Source organism: Megalobrama amblycephala, linkage group LG6 (genome assembly GCF_018812025.1).
Source record: "Megalobrama amblycephala isolate DHTTF-2021 linkage group LG6, ASM1881202v1, whole genome shotgun sequence".
NCBI classification, from domain to species: Eukaryota; Metazoa; Chordata; class Actinopteri; order Cypriniformes; family Xenocyprididae; genus Megalobrama; species Megalobrama amblycephala.
The window spans coordinates 21,488,752-21,509,276 of record NC_063049.1 but is presented as its reverse complement, the minus strand read 5'-3'; the positions used below and the strand labels follow the sequence as shown (position 1 = coordinate 21,509,276).

General features: G+C 36.1%; 1 protein-coding gene across 9 annotated transcripts in view; it reads left to right on the top strand.

Annotated features, from left to right (window-relative positions):
* The window catches only part of pard3bb (par-3 family cell polarity regulator beta b), a 449,216-nt gene that overhangs the window by 328,985 nt on the left and 99,706 nt on the right, over window positions 1–20,525 (top strand). For all 9 annotated transcript variants that reach the window (XM_048193363.1, XM_048193369.1, XM_048193368.1 and 6 more), the window contains one exon: window positions 18,169–18,285. In XM_048193363.1, the coding sequence (XP_048049320.1) occupies window positions 18,169–18,285 (117 nt within the window). The remainder of the gene's footprint in view (window positions 1–18,168; window positions 18,286–20,525) is intronic.

Below are 20,525 nucleotides of genomic sequence, written 5' to 3'. Positions count from 1 at the left end.
CGGCATCTGTAACCTCCCCTCTGGGGCCCCAGTGCCAAATGCACAGATACCCCGTGGCTATGTTTGTAAGGATGTGAGGACAACTGATTTTCTCCTTTTTTTTTTTTCCTGAATCTTTTTCTTTTCTATTGACGAGCACATGTGTGGAACTTCCTATAGAGTGAGTAGTGTCCACCTGTCCCTCATCTAATCCTCGTCACGTCTTTCTCTTTTATGCACTCATTATCTGATCTCTTTCATTTTTTGTTCCTTTCTTGTTCTTTATCATCATTTAAGTCTTTTTATGTTTTTGTTTTAGACTTTTGCCTTTTATTGGACTGATATAGTGAAGACGAAATCATTGGGAAAGTTGTTGTAGTAATGTTGCTGTTCAGATTCAAACTGATATTACCCTCATGTGGACCAGGGCTCAGCATGGCCATGTAGAAACAAAGTTTTGGGATTGGCAACCACGTTTAAATATAATAGGAATCCACTCTCATATTTAAAGACAGTAGTCACTCTTGAATTTATAGTGATGGACATATTACTAACCAGAGCGTTTTGGCAAATTGTGAGTATAAACAAGACAACAAAGTGCAATATTTGAGCCAATTTTCTGTTTTAATAAAGTAATTTTAGCAACTCAAGACATGTTGATGCATCATTTACTCACCCTCATGTCAAACTTGTATGCAAACCTGTCTGCTGAACACAAAAGAAGGTGTTTTGAAGAATGTTCATAACCAGTTTCCCATTGGTTCCCATTGACTTCCATTGTAATTTTTGTCCATAGTCAATGGAAATCAAAACTTTCTTCAAAATATTTTATGTTCCACAGAAGAAAGAATGTCATACAGATTTGGAACAACATGAAAATGAGTAAATCATTTTTGGGTGGACTATCCCTTTAATGCCCAGGATTGGTGCACCAAAACTGGATTTACTCAAATGAGTGACATCCGTTTTTAGCTTCAGTATGCGGTTTTTATCTAAAACACTAACCACTGTGTCACAGCTCAAACTTATTTTCATTCTGTACTTCTTTATTCTCTATTTATCCACTTCCTTCACTCTTTCATGCTGCATTTGTTTTTCCATCACTCCATGTCATCTCATGTCTCACAGTGTCTCTGCTCTCTGGCATGGTGGCAGTAGTGATAGCAAAAATTGCACGCTGTTTTCCTTGCTTCTCCGCCTGTGTGTTGGCTGAACAGATGGGCTGGCAGTCTTGGATCCCACCTCTCCTCCCTCTGCCCTTTCAACCCCCGCCATCCGCACACTCGTACCCTGTACCAGGGGTGCCATTAACCCAGAACCTACCCTGCTCCCCTTACTTTTAAACACTGTTATCCTGCTGGCCCAGAGAGCATGGACACCAGGAGGCTTTTTCTTGGGCCATTTTTATGTTGGGCACTGAAAGAGAGAAGTTACTTAGATCTATATATATTCTCTCCTACACTGGCTGTCAGATATTCTTGGCTTCTTCTAAAATCTAACTCTAGGGCTTGACAGACTGTTGAGATTTTTATTAAACATTATAGTACTCGCCAGTCAACTCTGGCTCTAAAATAGGAGCTATGCAAAATACACCATTATCAATTTTATTTTCATCTCCTAGTTTTCCCTGTTGTTTTAACACAGAAACATATAAACCGATCATATTTTGAGAAGAATACACACTATTTTTTATATGTTTTAATCTTTATTTTTTCTGAAAGTTTTTCCCACCCGTGTCATTAACATTATATCTCATCTTCGGTACCAAGTCGGTACTGAAATTTTAAAAATGTGAGGCTTTGAGCGCTGTTGAGCGGATTCATAAACAACTCTGATTGGTAATTGTGTTCACACGCTCACCAGATATGTCTGTGATTGGCTACAATGATCAACGCACGGGAGCGTTTGAAAGCTCACGGAAGTGTTTGAATTTGAAAGCATTTTGTGAAAGCGGAAGCGGTTGAAAGTAGACATCTATCAGTGGACTGGTCCGCGATAGACGCCTGCTTTCAAACGCTCCCGTGTGTATCTGTGTAAGTGCTCAGTGAAGAGCGTCATTGTTGACTATTTACAACATGTTTTTGAAGCGTTGATCATTGAAGCCAATCACAGACATGTCCGTTGAGCGCGTCAACACAATGACCGATCAGAAGTGTTTACGATTCCACTCAACAGCGCTCAAAGTGTCACATTTTTTAAAATTTCAGTAATGACTTGGTACCGAAGTCGGTACTTTTGACAACTCTACTCTTGTATTATATTGAATAGAATTCTCCACTGGAAATTGTCTTGCTAAGGCTAATTTCACAGCCAGCATTTTATGTATCCTACATTGTTGTCTACTTTACAAGTGCTTTAATTGAAAACTGCATTGCTGGTAAAATTGTTTGACGTGGTGGAAATGACTCAACAACTGAAGGTTGTATTTTTTAAATAATAGAAATCAAAATTGTAAAAATGCATATTTTATGTTGGATTTTTATATTTTAACATTGAAAGTATGGATCTGGGACCATGTTAAACCAATACAATCTATACATAGAGTATTTGAAAAGTAGAAAATTTTATTATTTATTTAAAATTTTATTTTATTTTATTTTATTTTATTTTATTTTATTTTATTTTATTTTATTTTATTTTATTTTATTTTATTTTATTATTTTTTTGCTGTTGTTCTTCCAGTGAAATTCTCTCTAGAATAAGAATGTCCCCTCCAATAAATTATAATAACTAGCAATATCAAGTCTCAAGTAAAGGCCCCGGTATACTTCAAACAAAGTTCTTTTTCGTTCTTCTTTTAGGGGTAAAACGAAGTTCGAAATGTGTGACCAGCGATATACTGTAATCGAACATCTGACGCCGCCCACACTGCTGAGAGCCACGGTTAGATGAATATGTAAATATGTGCCATGCACTTTCTTCTCAATAACAAAATAAACAGAACAAAAATGAGAAAACAGCAAGCATTTATTATAGAAAGCATAAGAAAAGCGTCTGATCATAACAGCATGGGTATGTTAGCACAAGCTCTGCAAATTAGTACTCCAGTCACGTCACATCTTCATATCACTTTATTCAATAGATTGCTTAAAATCAAGCAGCTTTACAGTATCAAACATGAAAAACAGTGTCAGTGCCTCCTTTCATCAGAAGCACAACTTCATTTTGTACTATAAAGCGGCTATCCAATGTGTTCATGTACTTCAACACACAAAATGAGTCAGAGACGCGTCCCACGCGAGTGAAGGCGGAGCCTCAGCGCACACCTCCTATTACGTTATCGTCACTGACCAATGGTGGCATGAAGGTGTTTTGCAGCTGGAGCGAACTTTTCCTGAAAGTTCGCTTTGGCAAGCCGTTTCGAACTTCCAAAAAGAACACAAAAACGAACTTCGTTTTGGCCTGATTTTGTTCGAAATGACGTCACATCAGTTTGTTCTTCGATTTCGTTTGAAGTATACCGGGGCCTTTAAGGTTTGTCTGTGTGTCTTTTGGTTGTGTTAACGCTTGTACTTTACTTCCTGTCCCAGCAATCAATTGGTTGCATATGAAGTGGTTGGAAATGATCGTCATTGTTTTGGTTCAGGAATCATGCTGTTGAGTGAGGTTTCACTGCATTAGTTGTATAGAAAAGAATGTAGAAAACTGCTTTCATGGTTCATGGGGTCTTTAAAGACGTTATCCATCAATAAGGAATGTATTTCTCACCGAGAATATGTTATGCGTGTTAATATAAGACTTTTGGTTTACCTATCTCTTAGTTTCTTCCTGTAATGGAAAGGCTATTTTGGAGGTGTGATTTTTTATATCTGTGTATGAAACAGTCTCTCAATAGTGCAGATGGGAGCTTGAGTGTGTGTGTGTGTGTGTGTTTATGCTAATGAGAGTCTACAGAGGAACACGGCGAGCTGTGTGGCACTGTGTCTGTTCTCCTGTTGAATATTTAGTATTCACTCAGCCACTTCCTCTAATTACCTGAGAACATGCTAATGAATTCATCAGAATCAGCTGCTAATTGGCCGTTTGAACAACCCAGTCTTCTTCAGAAACATGCTTCGCTGCCAATCAGAATGCTCGGCCTCATTCAACGGCTCCTTATCATTTATCCCATTGTATTGATATGTATGAAGTGTTTTTTGTCTTTTTCTTTTTTTTTTTCAAACAGCCTTTTGTTAAAGGCCAGGTTCTTAATAGCCTAACACCCATTTGCACTTTTCGGCATTAACAGCTTGACGTGTCAGGAATGTTCGTTGGCTAAAGTGGATATTTTTCAGGCCAGCTAGAAGGTACTTAGCATTGCTCTATCCTGATTGGCTCATTCAGTATCTACAACTGGCACCTATTAAGCTGCTATGGTAACGAAGTCTCATTATTTCAGCGGTGCCCTGTTGGGAACAGCAGACAGTCGGAAAGGTCAAAGTGGTGACATCACTTCAGCCAGAGCTTATCTTATTTGGGTTCTGAATCTTGCTGTAATTTGACTCAACTGCCAAAGAAATGGGCAGGAAAACAAAAGAAGGAAAGAAAGAAATGTGTCCCTTTGTCCCTTTTTTTTTTTTTTTAAATTGCCTGCTCTCTCATCAGTTTCATAGTTTCCTTTTTGCTTATGTGTGTGTGTTTGTTTCCTGTGTGTGCAAGTGTTCCTGAAAGTGTGTAGGTTTGTGTGTGTCTCGGTGGAATAGCGCATAATGAATATGGAAAGGCAGTAGGGAGAGATAATTAAAGTGGAGACGGCTTTGCTCTGGTCTGCAGGTGCTCCTGTTCACCATCACTCACAAGAATTCAAAACAATCAATGCTTAAAGAAACGGTTCAGCCAAAAAAAAAAAAAAATGAACATTGCCATTATTTGCCTGGTCGTTCCAAACCTGTATGACTTTGTTAAAATTTGATTACAATAAAAGCATTCTCCAAAAAGTCAGAAAAGCACCATAAAGGGATAGTTCACCCAAAAATGAAAATTCTGTCATCATTTACTCACCCTCATGTTGTTCCAAACCTGTATGAGTTTCTTTCTTTCTTCTGTTGAACACTAAAGAAGATATTTTAAAGAATGTTAGTTACCATACAGTTGACGGCACCTATTGACTTACATAGTATTTTATTTTCCTACTATGGAAGTCAATGGGAGCCGTCAACTGTCTAGTTATCATCATTCTTTAAAATATCTTCTTTTGTGTTCAACAGAAGAAAGAAATATGTTCATTTTCGGTACTCGTCAATACCTGTATTTTCATTGCATTTGTAATTTTCTAAAGAACTCGTATTAGTTGGCTTAATTCGTTTAGCAAATAAATATTCCCCTCAGTTATTGTCGCGCATAATTATGCCTGTTAAAATATATTGTAGGAGCTTCTGTTACTTTCACTGTTCATTCTATTGCTCTTTCGTATCTTACCTTTCATTTAATAACACAGCGCATACTTAGAGCTGCTCCAGCAGTGCTCAGCGAATTTTCTACTGGCCCAGATGGATACCAATGAAGTATGATAATTCTCTATTCCAATTTCGATACTACAGCAAAAAACTACTAGCCTAACTAATATAAATTTAAAACATTATTAAAGATAACTAAACTGTCAGTAATAAAATAAGCACAAGGAATCAAATGGCCTCGCGTCTTCACTGGGAAAAAAAGTGTGTTGAATTTAGCAGTGTATATCGGTTCCACTTGAATCAATTAAGTTACACAAATATAATTTGTTAATGTAACTTCAACATGATGAAATTAAGTATTTTTTAAATGACCCAATTAAGTAATCTCAAAGTGAATTTTGTAAGGTTCATTGATTCATGATTCATTCATCCAAAACATCCATCCATCCAATATGTTATTTCATTAAATTCAACTTCATATATGTGTTATGACTGAATCATTAGACTGCACCAGATAGTCAACAGCCTATTAGTTAACAATAGTGCACACGCTATGTTAAATGTTAACTTTCAGTGCAAAGCAGAAATTGAATGTGAAGCATTAGTCTACAGCCTAAGCAAAAGCTCCACTCTTCTCTACAATGGTAACCCAGTGAAATTTAAAACATTCTAATAATTCCAATATAAGTGAACCCTGAACACTAATAAACATTATCAGTCATCCCCCATTGTCATCTTACTGCAAAACACATAAAATAACATCTAATTTTTTAAAGCTTTTCTCTCTTGATCCAGCCATATGCAATGCATGCTGGGAACTAACAAGCACCGCCCAGTTTCAATTAATGGAATAAAATTCATTTATGTGATCCCAACTCAAACGGATTAAGTAAAATTCAATATTAGATATATTTAAGTGGATTGAACACAATGAAATTAAGTTAGGACAAAATGTGTAGGAATTGTGTTGCTTTAGCTAATTTCAATTAAGTCATTTGAACAAGCAGCAAAAATAATATGTTTTTGAATATGTGGATGAGATTTAAGAGGTTAAAGTGGTTAAAGATGGTGAAAGGCAAGAATTTCAGTGAATATCAACCTAAATTTCTGTTTCTTCTTCACCAAAAAACAAAAAAATGTTGTATAGTTTCAGAAGACTTGGAAAATAGTGCACAAGTCATATAGACCACTTTTTTTCTTTTTTTTTTTTTTTTTTGCCTCTGATCTCTGTAGAACTGCATAAACATTCTACTAAACATCTCCTTTTGTGTTCCATGTGTGTACCGTATAAAGAAAATCATACGGGTTTGCAACGACATAAAGGTGAGTAGATAATGACTTTGGGGTGATATTTGGGTGAACTATTCCTTTAAAATCCTACACTGTAAAAAAAAATGTTTTGAAGTTGTACATGAAAGATTATTTGAGAAAGTACAAGAAAGTATTGTTTATAGTCTTTGTTACTTGAAACGTTTATGTTTAATTTAATGTGTTACTGAAATTTACTATCAATTTCTGAGTGAAAATTGCTTCTACACCAATTTTTTATTTATTTTTTCCCAGTGTATACACTTATGTTGTACCCCTTTAGCAGTGCTTTCTTGGACATGGATCCGCTGAAACATTTCCAACAGTGATTATCCTTTCACTGTAGTACTGGGTTTAATCAGTGTCTGGGAAAGTGGCCTTTAGAGTTTTACCCTGCAGCATTTTGAGCTTTTTCATGTTTCTCTTGCTGTCTTTGTCTTTCCTTTTTGGATTGATGTGAACTGCCTCTCACCCCACATACCATCATATTCAGATCACACACAGACAGGCCCTGTGGGTCCCCTTTTATCAGCACATTGAAGCATCGCGAGAGTGTGTTTGAGGTCATTGTGTTTATCCGCATGTGTGTGCTGTTTGGATGTGTACGATTTTCAGTTTTGTGTACTGCAGATGTTTGAATCTTAACCCCTTCCTCTTTACGCTTCATTTAAAGCGCTTTCCATTCATCTGGGTTATCTTTAAATAAACCTTGCTGTATATTTGTGGTGTCAGTAAATGTGTGTGTGGCTGTGCATAAGTGTGTGTTAAAGACAGTCAGAGTGAGAAACTGTTAAAGCACCTTTTTCACTCATCCCATCTCTTCAGAAGGAAAGATTAAATCCCAGTCTTTTCTTTTCCCGCAGCCCTCGGGGAAACGTTATCCAGAGAGGATACAGATTTGCCTACAGCGCTTTGAGAGGGAGAGAGATTCCTAGCAAAGCAGAAAATCAGAAGGGGAGTGAATTAACGGGCAAACGTGAGAGAAAAGACGCTATATTTTTACTCTCCGAGCAGGTAGTTTAATTAGACATGGAGGAAATGAATGTTTGGCACAGGGAGAGAGAGAGCGGTGATGTATTTCTTGGTAATGATCAGCACAGTTTGGCTTCTCCGCAGGCCTTCGCCCCCTGTAGAGTTTACTGCCGCGTGATGAATTTAACACTGTGGAACAATCAGCAGCTCTTGACTTCTCTGTTAGGCAATTTTACACTCAATTTTGATAAACTATCAGTCTACTAAATCACTTTAACGATGCTCCAATTGTCGTAGATTGTTAGGACAATATTTAGTGCCACGCTTTAATAAAAACATCTCTGTCTGCCATTTCCAGTGAAATATCCACTACCTTGATATTACCAGAATGCACTAGGTCTTTAAAATTGATTTTGTTTCTTTCATTTTCTTGTTATAAGATTAAAATAATTTTCTTTGATTTTTTTTTTTTTTTTTTTTTTTAGAATTCTTTTATTCATGTTCTGTAATGTTTGATTTTCATTCTTGTATTTGCGCTCATTATGTTCAAGGACGCGTTCAATTGATGGAAAGTGACGGTAAAGACGTTTCTAAAGTTATAAAATATTTCCATTTCAAAAAATACTGTTCTTTTGAACTTTTTGTTCATCAAAGAATCCTGGGAAAAATGTATCACAGGTTCCATAAAAAATATTAAGCAGCACAACTGTTTTAAATATTGATTATAATAGGATTTTTGTTGTTGTAGTTTGTTTGTTTGTTTGTTTGTTTTTTGTCAAATCAGCATTTTAGAATGATTTCTGAAGGATCATGTGACACTGAAGGCTGGAGTAATGATGCTGAAAATTCAGCTTTGCCATCACAGGAATAAATTATGTTTTCAAATATATTAAAATAGAAAACAGTTACTTAAAATTGTAATAATGTTTCAATTATTTTTGATCAAATAAATTCAGCCTTTGTGACCATAAGAGACTTCTTTCAAAAAAAATCTCACTGTTGGTAGTGTATTTACATCATGTTTTGCTATATATACAGTACAGTCAACAAGATTTTTAATGTTTTTAAAAGAAGTTTCGTCTGCTCACCAAGGCTACATTTATTTAATTAAAAATACAGTAAAAAACAGTAATATTGTGAAATATTATTACAATTTAAAATAATGGTGTACTATTTAAATATATTTGACAAAGTAATTTATTCCTGTGATCAAAGCTGAATTTTCAGCATCGTTACTCCAGTCTTCAGTGTCACATGATCCTTCAGAAATCATTCTAATATGCTGATTTGCTGCTCAATAAACATTTATGATTATTTTCAATGTTGAAAACAGTTGTGTACTTTTTTTTTTTCAGGATTCCTTGATGAATAGAAAGTTCAAAAGAACAGCATTTATCTGAAATACAAAGCTTCTGTAGCATTATACACTACCGTTCAAAAGTTTGGGGTCAGTAAGAATTTTTATTTTTATTTTTTTGAAAAGAAATTAAAGAAATGAATACTTTTATTCAGCAAGGATGCATTAAATCAATCAAAAGTGGCAGTAAAGACATTTATAATGTTACAAAAGATTAGATTTCAGATAAACACTGTTCTTTTGAACTTTCTATTCATCAAATAATCCTGAAAAAAAATATTGTACACAAATATTTTGTACAATTGTACACATTAAATGTTTCTTGAGCAGCAGATCAGCATATTAGAATGATTTCTGAAGGATCATGTGACACTGAAGACTGGAGTAACGATGCTGAAAATTCAGCTTTGCATCACAGGAATAAATTACTTTGTGAAATATATTCAAATAGAAAACAGTTATTTTAAATTGTAATAATATTTCACAATATTACTGTTTTTTACTGTATTTTTAATTAAATAAATGTAGCCTTGGTGAGCAGATGAAACTTCTTTTAAAAACATTAAAAATCTTAGTGGTTCCAAACTTTTGGACTGTACTGTATAAAAATGCACAACTGGTGCATATTTCATAATGGCGCTGTACTTTTTAGCGATAATGGATGGAGCAGTTCTTTGCAATTGATTTGTTTGTATTTGAATGGTTTCAAATATGACAACATCTTTTTCCTTCATTTATGTAATGGGGACTTCTAAAAACTGCATGCATTAAAATTCATTAAGATTTTTTTTTAGATCTGGAGGGGAGAAAAAAAAAATTGCTTTTTTTTCCCACTGTGGCTTCATAACTGTTAGTAGTAATTTGGCATGCCACATCTGTCTTTCTCTTGTGCTGTGACCACTCCCCCTCTAAGTACTGTGCCTGGTTAACTGACAGGCTGTGTTTGAAGCATCTCTGAACAGCTGAAGATAGTGGCAGGGTCTCTTATGACAGCCTAATTATTGCCTTTATTTATCCATGTGCTGGTTTGAGCTCAGCTGGGCTCCTCATTTGATAGCAGCCGCTGTGCCCTTTAGCTTAGAGTCAGAGATCCTGTAAAAAGACATGTCTGTCTCTGATGCATCCACTTATTCAGTAGTTGGAGAAAATCATCTGGAGTCATCCTAAGATGTCACACCTTCAGGTTGTTCAAATGACGAGCTCCATTCTGATTGCCTGGCTTTATGTAAGATGGCCCCTTTCTAAAGTTAGAAATAGGGGGAATGTGAATGGAAGAATGGTGGAAATAAATTGATGTTGGTAGTACTTTTTAATGTAAATGTTGACTGTACAGTATAGTTTGTGTGAAAACGTTGTGTTTATGAGAAATAACTATAAGCTTGCCAGAATTCCCTGCTCTTTTGTTCGGTTTGAGGCAACTGGCATTAGTATTTCCTGCAATTCTCTGTGGCAGCACAAGAATTATAATAAATTATAATACAAGTATATTGTAGGGTCAGTACAATATTCTTTTTTTATGTGTTTGAAAGACGTCTCTTATGCACATCAAGGCTGCAATTTAATCAAAATTAAACAGTTTAAAGAAACTGTTTTTCTATTTGAATATATTTAAAAATGTAATTTATTCATGTGATGCCAAAGCTGTATTTTTAGCATTATTACTCCAGTCTTCAGTGTCACATGATCCTTCAGAAAACATTCTAATATGCTAATTTGGTGAAAAAGGGGGTAAAAATTATATGTTAAAAACATTTGTTTTCAACATTCTTTGCTGAATAGAAAGTTCAAAATAACATTTATTTGAAATAGAAATATTTTGTAACATTATAAATCTCTTTATTGTCACTTTCGATCAATTTAATGCATAATTTCTAAATAAAAGTATATGAAAGCAGAATTAGCCAGAACAGGCTACGATGTGGACCAGGTTTAATAGCCAACAGTCTGGGTAAGCATGACTAGCTACTAACTATTCATGTCAATGTGTGCAAACATATTTACCTAATCTTTACCTTTACCATCTTTACCTTTATTTTGTTCATCTGTGCAATAATTTCATGGCCTCATCCAACAATTGTCAATTTTTGGAGTGTTCATGGTCATTTCTCTCAAGATTTTTTTTTTATTGCCATGAATTATTCACATGCATTGTATTGATAAATGTTGTGTCAGAATGCATTAGCAGCGTGTTACGTGTTAATGTGAGTGTGAGTTTTAGCGTTTAGGTCTCATAGGGCCTGATCTTAATGAGGCAGCAGAATGGATGTGCAGGAAGCGCATGCCAAAGCACTAACATTAAATAGCTGCAGTCTAATAAGATAAATACAGTAATTAAGTTATGAGAGTGCTGCATCCACACACAAATACACAGCCAGAGGACATACAGGAAGTGTGCGTGATAGAGAGAGAGAAACAGTGGGATGGCTTGTCCTTTCTCATTTGTTCATTCACATTTAGCATAATGCACTCCTGTATTTACAAGGCTTCTTTACTGGAATACACTCACATACCTCAGGCATTAAATACAGTTGGTTTCTTCCTGTTTTGACTGAATAAATTGACTGATATAAACTGTAAACTTCAAAGCATGGACTGGATATCAGAGTGAGATGTTGTTTTGAAACTCCAAATGTCTCAATTAAAACAGTTCAACGATAGTTTAGCTACTGTTTAAAAATGGACTTACACCACATGCTAACACCACATGCTAACAGTCGTTATCTTTGTTTTGTTTTTGTGCACAAAAAGTATTCTCGTCGCTTAATAACATTAAGGTTGAACCACTGCAGTCACGTTGACTATTTCAACAATGTCTTTAGTACTTCGTTTTGGACCTTGAATGACAGTAATTACATTGCTTTCTATTGGGGATAAAAAAAAAAAAAAACTCTTAGATTTCATCAAAAATATCTTAATTTGTGTTCCGAAGATGAATAAAGCTCTTACGGATGTGGAACGACATGAGAGTGAGTAATTAATGACAGAAAATTCATTTTTGGGTGAACTAACCCTTTAAACTTGAACAGGTACTTTGTTAAAATGTATAAAGCTATAAAAATGTAAACTTAACATTTCACTAAATAAATAATAAACAAGTTCTGAAAAGTATCACAGGGACTCGTTGATGAATCGTTTGAATGTTCACGAATGAATGTGACTGAATCAGTTCACTAGAATCGATCTGCCATTTTGAATCAGTTCAATAGAAGGAACCTGACTATTTGATTTGGTTCACTAAAATAAATCTACCATTTTAAAGGTGCCCTAGAATTAAAAATTGAATTTACCTCGGCATAGTTGAATAACAAGAGTTCAGTACATGGAAATGACATACAGTGAGTCTTAAACTCCATTGTTTCCTCCTTCTTATATAAATCTCATTTGTTTAAAAGACCTCAGAAGAACAGGCGAATCTCAACATAACACCGACATACGTAACAGTCGGGATCATTAATATGTACGCCCCCAATATTTGCATATGCCAGCTCATGTTCAAAGGCATTACACAAGGGCAGCCAGTATTAACGTCTGGATCTGTGCACAGCTGAATCAACAGACTAGGTAAGCTAGCAAGGACAATAGCGAAAAATGGCAGATGGAGCGATAATAACTGACATGATCCATGATTACATGATATTTTTAGTGATATTTTTAGTGATAGTGATTTTTAGTCTTTCTAAATGTTTCATTAGCATGTTGCTAATGTACTGTTAAATGTGGTTAAAGTTACCATTGTTTCTTATTGTATTCACGGAGACAAGAGCCGTCGTTATTTTCATTATTAAACACTTGCAGTCTGTATAATTCATAAACACAACTTCATTCTTTATAAATCTCTCCAACAGTGTAGCATTAGCCGTTAGCCACGGAGCACAGCCTCAAATTCATTCAGAATCAAATGTAAACATCCAAATAAATACTATACTCACATAATCCGACGCATGCATGCAGTATGCATGACGAACACTTTGTAAAGATCCATTTTAAGGGTTATATTAGCAGCGTAAACTTTGTTTATGCACTGTTTAAGGCAAGCGCGAGCTCCGTGGGCAGGAGCATGAGCATTTAAAGGGGCCGCAACATGAATCGGTGCATATTTAATGATGCCCCAAAATAGGCAATTAAAAAAATGAATAAAAAAAAAAATCTGTGGGGTATTTTGAGCTGAAACTTCACAGACACATTCAGGGGACACCGTAGACTTATATTACATCTTGTAAAAAAATGTTCGATGGCACCTTTAAATCATTTTAATGGAATGAATATGACTTTGAATCGGTTCCCTAGAATGAATATGGCTAGTTGAATTGATTCACTACAATAAATTTGCCATTTTAAAACAGTTCACTAGAATGAATCTGACAATTTGAATTGGTTCACGAAAATAAATATTTCCAATACAACATTTGAGAAAGAGGGTAGTTTAGAAGACTTTCTAACAATGCTAAACATAAAGAGTGTACTGTGATACGTAACTCACGTGGTATGTTTTCATTTTATGTTTATTTCATACTTTTGTGTGTGTTCTTGTATATATGGTTTTTGAGGACATGTGTATAATGACATGGGTATTACAGCGTAAATATTGTTTATGAGGAAACTTCCTGTGTCCTGTTACATGTTGAAAATCAAAAAGTGCCAAACGTTTTCTGTGATGTGTAGCTTTAGGGATAAAGATAGTGTCATGGGATAGAATATACAGTTTGTACAGTGTAAAAACCATTAACCCTCAGGTGAGTCCCTGTAAACCACATATTCAAGTATGTGTGTGTGTGTGTCTGTAAGAAAATGAGTGAGTGCTCTAAGAAGAGGTATAAGGGATGAGTGCGTGTTGTTGTATGTTTGAATGGACAATGGAAAATCTAGTCTGCACTTAAGCTGCATTAGTCAGTACTGATTACACTGAAGAATGTGTCTGTGTGAGGGTGTCTCCTGCTGTCTCACATGTCTGGGGTCACTAAGAGTTGTGTGTCTTACTCTCCACTGAGAGGTCTGCGAGTGTGTGTGTGTGTGTGTGTGTGTGTGTGTGTGTTTATTTTTTGCTCTCAAAACATCTCATCTGATGTAGGTGATGTAAGCGAATCAAATTAAAGCAATATGAATAGCCAACTAAATTATCATTGGCCCTCATTCATGAAACATGAGCAGAGTGAATTTCTGTTCATAAATATTTCTTAATATCTTAATATTTGCACAGTGCAGTTTCATGGCCAATAAGAAATATTTATATCCAGTAAATGTTCTTAATTCCCAAACTTTTGGTTAGGATGACAGAAAGTTCATTTGGCCCTGCCTCGCTGATCGTTCTGACATTCCTCATACAGATATCTTAACGTTTCCCTGGTTTGTCTGGGAAAACAGTCTTCTCCTCCTGGCAGTGTCAATCAGCAACTTGGCAACATAGCATTTGTTCGTTGGACTTTGTTTGAAAACAAGAGAAAGGATTGGAGCGCTGACGGGCAGTGAATCATCCGCCCTGCTCGAGCGCTGAGTAATGGGTGTAGACGAAGTGAAAGAGGGAAATGTTCTGGACAGATCTATTGACTTAGATGAGGCCTGGATGACTGAGCTGCAGGCTACTGTGAATCACCTATGAATTTTGCTACTCCTTTTGCTTTATTCACTCTTTGCCCTCTGGAAATTCCCACAACATCTGAACACAGTCCTGCTGTGTTAGTGTTAAACTCTAGCTTTTGAGGGCATTGCATTAAATGGCTCAAAGCTTCTGTAGATATACACACCCAAGACAATTGAAATAGGCTTTCCACGTTTTTCCATTTGTTCTTTTTTCCCTGAATTCATTTATTCTTTTCTTTATTCATTCATTTATTTGTTCACTCATTGTTTCCCTAATTTATTTGCTCATTCATTGGTTTCATGTGTTCATTGTTATTTTCTTTGGTTCATTAATTCATTTCTTTGTTTCTCATTCATTTGTTTGTTCATTCATTCATTGATTCTTCATTTGTTTGTTTGTTCATTTATTATTTATTCATTTGTTCTGTCCTTCATTGGTTTGTTTTGTCAATCATTTGTTTGATAGTTTGATTTTGGTTTGGTTTGGTTTTGTTTGATTTGGTTTCTTGATTCATTTAGTGTTTCCTTAATTGGTTATTATTCAGGTAGTTAGTTCATTCATTTGCTTGTTCGTTTGGTCCTAAATTTAACTGTTTAGTTAATTTTTTTTCTGTGATTCCTTCATATTTGTTTGTTGTTTCATTCATTTGTTCATTTGTTTGTCCTTTTTTTTTGTTCGTTCATTCATTCTAATTTTCTCATTCATGTCCTTTTTTAGATTGCTGACAATATACTGTATGAAATATCTTTACTTACTTATTTGATACACACATTTCTAAAGCCTTAGGGTTGATGATCAACATGATCAAAAACTTGGCTGAGAAACCTACATGCCTTCTGTCACCTGATTGATAGTTCAACATTTATAGCAAGTGAAAGACCTGGTGTGTTATACCATAACCTCAGTTACCATCACAATTAACAATTCTTTGAGTAATATGGTTCACTAGCTTAATTGTAGGCTGTTTGCAGTTGCCAAGAAATGTAATAAATTAATGTACATACTGATAAAATATTTAGCTTGTTTACATAGTTTAAGTAAGGGATAATGTACATTCAGCCAGTTATCTCCGAATAAACCCCGACAGGGTGATCAGGACACTGACGCGAAGCGTAGGGGTCTTGTATCAGCCTGAAGGGGTTTATTCTGAGATAACAACCGGCTAAATGTACATTATCCCGCTTATTACACAGCTACTTGCCACATAAGTACACACGAAATATTGATCTGAGTCGAAATATATATATATATATATATTTTTTTTTATCTCTTTAAACGCAAAGCTTCCACAGAGAGTGTTGCTGGCATGGCAAGTTCAAACTTACAGTACAGTCATACCACTTATTAAACGGCATTTCGCCACATAAATTATTATGGGGATAAGAGATATTGATCTAATATGACACTTTTAAAAGCATACCTGTTTGTTATCTTATAATCCAACAGTATACAAAACAATAGTCGCAAAATGGTAGCAGCTGTGTTTGTATGAAACGAGAGAGCGAGTCCATGATACTGGAATGACATAATTAAATAACTGTACACAAAATATTGATTTGACTGAGTTTTAATATTTTATTAGCTCACCAAACACAAAACTTTGACGAAGAAAAATCACTCCTAGCAAGCGTATAGCGCTGCTGACTTCAGTAAACAGGATGAGCCTGTGTTATCTGTTTTCGGCAGTTGTTATCGGGGAATAACATACCGCAGGATGGTGCAATTTCGCAAAGACCCGCCCCCCTTAGTCACTGTTGCTTTGTCCGACAAGCCGTGGCGCTGTCACGCCACACGCAGTAAAAAATACATTGCAGAGCAAAAATGACACTGACAACATGTCGACAGACAAGACAAAGCAGGTTACTTATGGTATTAAACAAAGTCCCAGCTTTCAAAATGTGTAGTTTTTTAAGAAATTAAAAAAATAAAAAATGTTTTGTGGCTCTTTAATGTGACGTGACAGATTGCTGTAGCGCCTCACCTCAAGCGGCTCGTAAACCGATCATCTCTTCCTACTAGTCCATTTATAGCATCAAATAAACCTGAATGAACATCAGAATGAATGTTGTTTCAAACGCGGAAAGATGTCAGTATACACCATTTTTCAAGTTTAAATCCACCGATGTTAAAGGTGCTAAAGAGGATCTTTTTGTCGACTGAAAAACCAAAGACTGTTAGTGAGTTTTTGAAATGAGCGCATGCGTAAGAACAACCCCCCTCCTTCACAGCTCATTTCGAGGGAACGCCTCCCAAAACTCGTGCACGAGTATTGGAACACGGGTGTTTACCACCGGCATTCGCTGTGTCGTGTTAGTGGATTCATTATGTCGGACTCACCGCAGGTAACTCATAATCTGCAGTTGTTACTCCTGTCTCCTGACAAAAACATTGCATGCAGCGCCTGTGGAGTGTGGAAAGTTACTGGAGAGCGCAGCCGCGCACGTCTCTCACAAGGAACGTCATGGCAGTGATTGACAAGCCAGAGGGCCAATCGTTTACGGGATGATCGCGTAAACGATTGGCTGATGTTTTTAAGGCCCTACCTCGTGCACAGATGATGTATATTAATATTATTCCTTTCAGTGCACCTAATAAATAGTCTTTAATCAGTTAGTAAAGACAGTTTCAAGTAATATTGCAAAAATGTATAAAACAAAACATCCTCTTTAGCACCTTTAATCTTCTTACTCCTGACTGCTTTGTCGGACAAAATGGCGGATTCGGCGTTCTGATTGGTTAGATCGCTTGTCAATCAAACTCCTGGCGAAGCGTCAGTTGACCAATCAGAATCAAGTATTCCACAGAGCCGTGTAATAATAAAATAATAATTACTCAAACCAATCCGGTCATTATCATAAAACAAACCCCTTCAGAGTGATACAAGACACTTACTCTATATATAATACAGAGTTGAATACTGAATCTGTTTTTGTAATCATGTGTTTTTTTCTCAGTAGCTCAGAGCCTGTGTCTATGTTTAAGTGATATCATGGTGTGTATAATTGCCACCTGCAGTGCTGTGTAGGTCTCTGTAAAGCTCATATGCTCCCTCGCTGTTGCTGAATGCATTTCAAAAATGTTCACATTATGATCATTGTGTGCAGATGTGTGAGATTCAAGATAATTTACATCAGATCACATCCTTGTTTGAGTGTGTGTATATGTGTGCGCCGGATGCGAGTTGCTAAAGGACACTGGTGTGATTTCCTCTGACAGTGTGTGTATGTGCTTAGACGTGTCCCGGTGTGTGTTTGTGCGTGTGTAGCTGGAGGCCACGGCCTCTGCTCGCTGTGACATTGATACACTGCGCTGAAGCTGCTCGGCTGGGCGGCAGTGGGTTTGAGACACGGGCGCACATGAGAAATGACCTTCTATGAGTGGAGAAAATGGAGACGGGTGCAGGACTCAATCACTGGTGCAGAAATGATGCATGTTAACAGAACATCTCTACTGACACGCTCTGGCCCCTACAGCGATTTAGAAACTCCCCAGAGCGCACACACACATACTAGAGAGTAGCTGTTTTCCTAGATAAACGTCATTTGCAAACAGAGATCAAGCAGTGATGTCTTTCTATGTCCTCTCTCTCTCTCTCTCAGATTTGGAAAGAAAAAAGAAGAAAAGAGCAAGACGGAGACAAAAATGAATGCACAGAAGCAGACGTCAGAAATTCTGAGTGAGGAAGAGTTGGAGAGGATGAAGGAAGAGAGAGAAAGGTGGGACTGATGTCATTACACCCTCACACCATATCCATCTCTACCAAAACCTTGTCTTGTATCTTAACTGAGATGGAACCTCAGTCATAAGTGAATGATTTGAAACCCTCTACACTGGTAGCAACTCATATGCACAGTTGACTCCAATAGAGTTTGGTGTTAGCATGTTGCTAAGCTAAAAGTGTGCTATTCTAATGTGCATATTCAAAAACACCACTAATCAAAAGTTTTTTAAAGAAATTAATTATTTATTCAGCAAGGATGCATTAAGTTGATCAAGTGACAGTAAAAACATTTATTTTTTTAACGATCTAAGCGCATGGTCTAAAGCGCACGCTGCAAGTGCACTTAGAGCATGTCCGAATCCACTTTTGCTAGTTTAACAACGGAAAAAATGGTCACCGCATCAGGTCTAAAAGGGTTGTACCTATTCTCTTAATGAGTAATGGGTGTGTTTTGGGCATAACGTGTAATAAATCTATCAGAGTCTCATCTCCCATTCCCTTTAAAAGCCAGTTGCACTCGTGTCATGGTGGATTCGCTATTTACAGAATGGAAAGCGGAAAAACTGAACGCTACTCTAGCGAGGAAATGCATCTGCTCGTGTGCGAGGTTAAATCGCGCAAGCAGACCATCTATGGGACAAGCTGGATTCCACCAAAGCATTTTTATCTTTATGCACACAATAATAATCTTTTACATTGTAATCCTTTTATTTTTAATATTTGGCATGTTTGTGTGCTGCTGCGCATCCCTGTATGTGTAATAAGCAGAGTGTACATGCGTAGGCGCATATTACTAATGCAATCTTTAAATAACAAAACAAATATTGCGCCATTGACATTAGACCAGGTTTCAGTTGGTCAATGGCGCAGTCTATTTTAATTGCCTCAAAATAGCAACGCGCCAACAATGCACCTGAACACACCTTGTTTTCAGGCCAGCACGCCCATGGGTGAACAAATGCATTTGCTATTTAAACAACGTGGCGCAGAATGTGAAAATGACAACTGCGTCAAAAAACACTTGAGTCGCACCTGGTGCCGTCTGAAGTATCATGTGACACTGAAGACTGGAGCAATGATGCTGAAAATTCAGCTTTGCCATCACAGCAATAAATTACATTTAAAATATGTTCAAATATAAAACAGATATTTTAAATGATAATATTTTAATTATAACAGTGTTAATTCTTTTACTGTCTTTTTGATCAAATAAATGCAGCCTTGTTCAGCATTAGAGATTTTTTTTTTTTCTAAAACATTAAAAGATCTTACTGATCCCAAACATTTGTGTGTGTACTTAGCATACATTTATTGGGCTCAATAGTGCATTTTTAATGGATTTATTTATGAATTAGTTATATTAATACATTCTCATTGCATTATGGGATAGCCTTCTCACCAAACGTTACCTGATAGTTGTTTTTTTTATTATTATTTGACATTGGTAATTATGCTACCTACCTTTTGAAACAGTGATTTGACCATGATTATGATGCCAACATTGCTGCCTACGTAGGCGTCTTTAACTGTGCAGATTGTTCTAATGCAGTTTTATAGGGAGTCAGGCCTAGATCCCTTGAGCTTGTACAAAGCAACAGTGGAAAGTAATGTCCTCTGGGAGTAAAAGAAATTTAGGAGTCAAGGCTCAATGGAGTATGACTATTCATAAGCATACATATGTCAAAGAGACACAAGCACATCATCTGAAACACATTGCACAAATGAGTATCATATTTGTATACAAACATCTGAAAAACACTTTAACATCTTAAGCCCTGAGGGTATTTTCAGAGTTTTTTTGTTGTTGTTTTTTTCCCTCTGAGTGACACAAAATAAAGGCTTGTAGCAAGGAGAGTCAAAAGGTTGGTATTGTTTAAAAGGAAACATTTTAAATTTTTACATAAAAAGAAAAATTAAATTTGGACATTCTCATGCTGAGAAACTGCAAATAAACAGAAAAAAAGTGGAAAAAGGGGACAATTTATATATCTTTCTAATTTAAAATGGAATATCTCATGAAGGAAATAAGGTAGCGTGATCTTTCTTTTTTGGACATGTTCCTCTATATGTGACCTGTATCTGGATTAAATTTTGTGGTGATTGCATAAAGAAATCAAAAGTGACAGCATTAGGAACAAAGGTAGGCATTTTTATTATTTTTATTTGTTTATTTTTGTGTTTTTTTATTTTCTAAATGACATCCACAAAAATGACGACTCATAACTTATAACAAAT